Raw genomic sequence first — 6,583 nt, forward strand, 5'->3', positions numbered from 1 at the left:
TTATTTGATGAAGGTATGTCTTGGACCAAACTCTCTAGATCCTCCCAAAACCTTATCTTGTGTTGTTCGTCTGAACCTACTTGCGGTGCATAAGCGCTAATCACATGAAAAGCACTTCCCTCCACCACAAGTTTGATAGAGATGATCCGATCTCCCACCCTTTTGACATCCACTACGTCCTTCTTCCACTGCTTATCCACAATAATACAAATCACATTCCTATTCTTCACCTTTCCTGTATACCAAAGTTTGAAATCAGAAGTATCCAACTCCCTAACCTTCGCACCAACCCATTTTGTTTCTTGTAGACACATAATGTTAATATTCTTCCTTGTCATAGTGTCCACCACCTCCATGGACTTTCCTGTTAGAGTGCCTATGTTTCATGTCCCAAATCTCAACCTTCTGTCACTCCGACCTTTACCTTTTACTTTGTGAACTAGCTTATTTACCCTCGTCCGTTCACGAAAACGTGAGAACCCTTGCTCATTTAATACTACATTCGGACACCGATGCAGTGGCTCTTTCTCATTTGACACCATACTCGAGCCATACAGCGCGTTGCTTCCGGACAACGACCTAGCTTTAGCGCAATAATGTCTTTGATTCATGTCATGGGGGTTTGACTATGTTTTTATGTTGGTTGTCGAAGACCTAACACAACCCTCCTCCTTTATCCGGGTTTGGGACCGACTATGTACCGCAAGTGTAACATAGACGGAGTTTGTTGAAATATAAATGAAAGAAAAGTAAAGGAACTTTTTACTTAAGAAAAACTACAAGCCACAAATAGCATCTACATAAATATCAACATAAAAGTTCATATAGCAACATCAAATCCACTAAAAACACTAAACACAAAATGCAATTCTAGAGGCTAGAGCAGATAAAGTTGTGGAACATCATATGCCAACATCTCAACGAACATTTGTTATCACCCTTTTGTATTTGTACCTCTTTGCAATCCATAGATACACAAGGAAGTTGAGCAAGCTGAGGAGGGTCAAAAGCCAAAAGAAGTAATCAAGATGGCCCCTATTCAGATTGTCCGGTATCCAACCAAGCCTTCCATGACTTGTGGTAACTTTTGTCACAATGGTAACAAGAAGGGTACTAACATAATTTCCCAAGGCCATAGTTGTTAGTGACAGAGCCGAGCAGAGACTTCTCATAGCATCAGGTGCCTCACCATAAAAGAACTCCATCTGACCGATGTTCGTGAAGACTTCCGCAGCTCCGACGAGGAAATATTGCGGCACTTGCCAGAAGATCGACATGGGGATGGTCTCGAGATCATAGTAGTTGTTTTTCCGGACCATGTTGAGGCGAACGACCTCTAGGATTCCGGCCACAATCATGGACACAATGGAGATGATGAGGCCAATGCCTATCCGTTGAAGTTGCGTGAATCCGCGTTCGTGTCCGGTGAACTTCCTTGCGAATGGGACGATGACGCGGTCATAGACCGGTGCCCAAAAGATGACGCTCAGAGTGTCGAAAAGGGAGAGGGAGGCTGATGGAATCTTGAATTTTGGACCAATATGCTGGTCCATTGTGTTGCCTTGTAGAACAAACATGGTGTTCATTTGAGAGTACACAGTTGCAAAGGCAATAAGTGAAGCCCAAACTGGGAGCAAGCGAATCACGGATTTGAACTCTTCGACTTGTGTTACCGTGCAGAGCTTCCATGGATTCGGCAAATCCTTTAGGCGGTCGGAATCTGTCTCTACTGCTGCCTTATCCAAACATCTGGAAAACATAAGAATAAAAGAAAAAATTAGAATGAAAGTATAACCAGAAGATGCTATATGATGAAGTGCAAAATAGGAAAAAGACAAGCCCGCTTCTCTATATTATAGGTCATGTTGTGGATGTTTCGTTTGTTTGAATATGCATTATCACCATTGCATTTGGGCTGATCAACTAGTAATGGAAAGATGGAGTTATTGATACTCTACACTGCTAAACAATAAGGGATATTGTCAAACTACTAGATTACAATTTTACCTTTCTTCGTCCCAGTTGAACTTTCAAAATCTAGATTCTATTACTGAGAATTCGACTTATTTGGCCCAGGGTGGAGCTAGCCTCAATGTGAAAGAGGGGCCAAAAAATAATTTTATATTTAGAATAAAATAGAATAACACTTTTAGGAAACTAAATTAAATTTTATGTATAATTTATAGCGAAAAATTGATGGTTGGGGGAGGTCATTGCCCCCCTTACCCTATATGAGGCTCCGCTTCTGATTTGGCCTAACTCAACTAAGGTAAATTTGAACTTAGAACCTTAGTTTAGGAAACAAATAAAGTATTTACTATCTTAATTCTTAACTAATACTCCCTCTGATCTAAAATAAGTGCCGCTTTCACTTTTTGTTCATTGAAAAATTAATGTATCTAGATAAGCCCATTGACTAATTACATTAACTTTTCAATGAACCAAAAAAAAAAAATGAAAACGACACTTATTTTGAAATGGATGGAATACCATGTTGGTTACAACTAGTTTTCATCCCAATTAAACCGCCAAAATCTAAATTCTATTACTGGAAACTCGGGTTATCTGGCCTGACCTAACTAAGGTGAATTTGAACTTAAAACCTTTTTGTTAAGGAACCAAATAAAGTACTTGCAACCAGTTTTGATTGCCTAATATAATTTATCATAATTAAGTAGTGACAGCATGGTGTGAATAACTCACTTAAGTTCTTGTGTGTGTTCAAGTTTGCGGCATCCTTTGATGGCAGATTCTGCATCTGAAGTCTCATAAAGAAGAGACTTATCCTCTGGCACCTGAACACCGAATTTCCTTGTGGCGGCGACTATGACTTGGCAAATCCTAGTAAGAGGGCTGCCACCGGGTACTTGCAGCCGGTACCATCGACTACCGATGAAGAAAAATATAATTGCAATGATCATGGCAACCGCAGGGACTCCAAAACCCCATCCCCAACCCACATTCATTTGTATCCAAACCAGCACTGAGGAAGCAATGAGTGCACCCACGTTGATGGAAAAGTAAAACCAGTTGAAAAAAGAGCTCTTCTTTTTCCTCTCAATGGTATCATTTTCGTCGAACTGGTCAGCGCCGAAAGACGAAACACACGGTTTGATACCGCCAGTTCCGAGAGCAATCAAGTAGAGTGCGATAAAGAGAGCTGCAGTTTGTCCTGTTGTTGGATGGCAATCACTTATACCGCGACACACAGGCTTCAGTCCAGGTGCTACAGCAGACAATGTTAACAGCGACATTCCCTGAAAAAAAGTAAATAAACATCCTACATTAACATTAACAGGACTTACACTCTTATATGGTAACCATTTTCACCCCAATAGGATGGAAGACATGAAAACTATGATGGAAAGAACAAAGAAGCAGCTGCAAATATGAGGAAACTAGAATAGAAATGAAGCTAGAGAAGAGATTAATACCAACTTCTGAAAATGTCGAGGAAGTGTGTAATAATCTTAGATAAACAGCAACAACAATTGACCAAGAAAAAATCCTTATTATCAAGTTAAAATATTTAGTTATGGGTTAAAATTAGTTTCATCGACAAATGTGTTTATATCTCCTTATTAGTGTCTTAACAACCAAACAAACAAACTACACCTATTCATGTATTCAAGTGTATCTGCATCTATGTATATGTGTCTTTTTGTCTGTGACTGTATCTTTATTGTTTTGAGACAGTAAACAAACACATCTTAGACTTAAAACCTCATAGACATCAATACTGTAAAGGAAGAAGTACAGAATGAAGATAGAAGCAGTGAACAAAGTAGAATAAGGAGTGCATGATAGGTGGTTAGGATTGTAACCTTCTATAAATAGATGTGAAGTGCTATTAGTTATGTAACTCAATATCATTCTGTTAGATTCAATACTCGATACAATTCCAAAGTCTTCTATTCACTTCCTGTTCTAAGAACTCAGCTTCATCCATCTTAGTTTCTAAAGGAATTTCTCACCATTGCTGCATAGCAGCATCCATCTTAGATCAGAGAGATTAGTTCTTGACAAATACCAACTTCTCAAGCATCACAAAAGAGTGTAAAAAAGTATACATTAAATAATTCACCAAGAAAAAATCCTTATTATCAAGCTGTTGCTTTCTAGACTTGAAAATCTCAGACACTAACATATGGACTCATATTGAGAGAAGAGTGCAAGCTAAATGCCTCTACTATAATATGAACTTTAACAAATACGAAGGTCTGATATTGAACAGAACTTACAATGACATAGATGGTTGAGAAGCTGGCTATTGTCCAATATCTCCCCATGTATGAATCAGCTAAGAAGGCTCCAAGCAATGGCGTGAGGTAGCACGTCCCCGACCATGTTGTAACAGTGTTCGCAGCAGCAGCATTTCCAAGGCCAAAACGGTCGTGGAGATAGTTCACAAGGTTCGTGCTCATGCCATAGTATGCCAATCTTTCACAACATTCGTTACCTGCCATAAATTAGTTCAGCATCTTAGGATCACCAAACACCAACACAGGGATTGATATAAGTTAATTATAACTCGATGAACAGAGAAAGAGAATCCAATACCAAGAATAAACCGGCATGCCTTCCACTTTCCAGTTTTTTTCTTGTTGGCAGGTCTTTTATGAATGTCAAGTGTTCCATCATCTGTATACAAGGGATCTTCTGCCACATTACGTGTACCAGCCATAGTATAACTTTAGATTCTTCTTATGTTTGTTACCTACAAAGCTTGGTTTGTAGGTTCCTGAAAATAACAAACAGATAATCGGATAGACAAAGTTAAATCATAAATGAGAAAACTATAGAGGAAAATTAACCAAATTGGAATCAAGAATTTTCAAACGCTTGATTTTAGTTTACAATTCTTGGGAAAACATAATGGTTGGCAACTCTTTTATCATGTGAATTATTAGGTAAGAGTAAAAAACAGAAGAGAATTATATATTAAGCCTTGAGTTGAGAAACCCCATCAAAATTGATATTACTTCAATGGAAAGAAATGATGAAATGCAAAATACTATTGACATATATAAAACCAATATCAGAATTAACCACTTCTAAATGAAACTTTATTTTATGATTCACAATCACATCATTAACACTATAAAAAGAAGGTGATTGCTATAGTGCCTAAAAGTGTTTGCCTAACTTACTAAAAAGGGTTAAAAATCAATATTTAATTTTAAAAGTATAAAAGTGTTTGCCTAACTTACCATCAACTTCATATTATTTTTACTATAAAGAAAACAGAAAACACAGAACTTCTCACAAACATAAACCAGTAGTGGAATTGAATGGGATTTTCTATCATGATCAAAACCTTAAGACTATTACAGATTGGAGTACTGAAGTAGAACTGATCCCCTAAATTCAAACTTGGATTGAGAATAATAGGGGCTAAACATTTTAATTATTTTAAAGATATGCTAAACTCTAAAATAATATTAATAAAGTTCATAAAGAAATTTTCCAATTGCAAAATGCGTTTAATGATATCACAAGGACCCAAAATACAAAGCAACCGCATGATAGCAACACTTACCAGAAACAAAAGAAACCGATATGTAAAATCTTTTTCTTTTCTTTTCTCTTTTGGCATCATTAAAGGGATAGAATAATAAGTTGTGGGTATCACTCAGTCAACATCAAGATTCTTGGATCACAAAAATTCAACATAGTTTTATAGGTGACAAAAATGTTTGTGGACCATACTAGTATTAAAAAAGGAAAAAAAAAATGAATAACCAAAAATTACATTGAGAACAAAATACATAATTATAAAATACTCCATCCAAAACATATCTGCAGCTCCAAAGTGAAGCCTAGATCATCTATTCGTGGCAACAGAAAATTCAAGAAAACGTACCGAAACAAACTAGGGCATCTTTTTCAAAAATAAATAAATTAATTAATTAATAATTTGTGACATTCCTAATACTCTAAAGTTCCGTTCTTGAAAACCCTATTCGTGGATTTTCGAACAAGAATAAAATCATAAAATTATAAAACCCAAAAATAAAATTAAAAATAATACAAATCAAACAATTGGATAACATAGATAACAGAGACATTGTGACATTAAACAATTTAGATTAAAAGGCTTTAATTACCTCAGAACAGAGAAAGCGTATCGTGCATGTGCCTCTTTTGGTGGTAACTTTTTAATTCAGTGGTACAAAAAGGGTCTTCGAATCTTAGAAGTTAGAAGTCAAAAGTTAGAAGAAGCATTCATATATTTTATAGTAACAGAGAATATGAAAATAGAAAAGAGTAAGAAATCTTACGTAAGTGTTGAAAGTGATGATACAAAGATGATGAGGGAATTTGTATGGAGCAGAATGAAGAATTGTTATTTGACTTTTTCTTTACCGAGTCTCCGATTCTACCGCGGACTTTGTTATTATAGTCTTCCTCGTACGCTGACGCTTTCCTAATAACTGAAATTGAAATTATTATACGACAAAGGAATTTGTGTGATTTTACAAATGTACCCTTCAACTTCACTGTAACTCTTTCTAAATTTTAATTTTTTAATTAAATTTTAACAAATTCATTTCGTTTTAAATAATATATATAATTGATTCAA

The 6,583-nt window shown here is 36.2% G+C and overlaps 1 protein-coding gene across 5 annotated transcripts; it reads right to left on the reverse strand.

Moving 5' to 3' along the window:
- On the reverse strand, nt 760-6,407 carry LOC107625714 (protein NRT1/ PTR FAMILY 8.1-like). 5 transcript variants are annotated; one of them, XM_016328406.2, is made up of 6 exons: nt 6,282-6,407; nt 6,108-6,190; nt 4,561-4,741; nt 4,242-4,459; nt 2,704-3,257; nt 760-1,749 (listed from the first exon to the last, which is right to left on the reverse strand). In XM_016328406.2, exons 3-6 carry the CDS (start codon nt 4,682-4,684, stop codon nt 918-920), a joined length of 1,728 nt encoding a protein of 575 aa, XP_016183892.1. In that variant the 5' UTR covers nt 4,685-4,741; nt 6,108-6,190; nt 6,282-6,407; the 3' UTR covers nt 760-917. The 5 variants fall into 5 exon arrangements, with proteins under 5 accessions (XP_016183892.1, XP_016183893.1, XP_016183894.1 ...); XM_016328407.2 differs by lacking the exon at nt 6,108-6,190 and having other exon boundaries at nt 6,282-6,393; XM_016328408.2 differs by lacking the exons at nt 6,108-6,190; nt 6,282-6,407 and adding an exon at nt 5,318-5,426.

This window comes from Arachis ipaensis, chromosome B02, assembly GCF_000816755.2.
Source record: "Arachis ipaensis cultivar K30076 chromosome B02, Araip1.1, whole genome shotgun sequence".
In the NCBI taxonomy this organism is placed as follows: domain Eukaryota; kingdom Viridiplantae; phylum Streptophyta; class Magnoliopsida; order Fabales; family Fabaceae; genus Arachis; species Arachis ipaensis.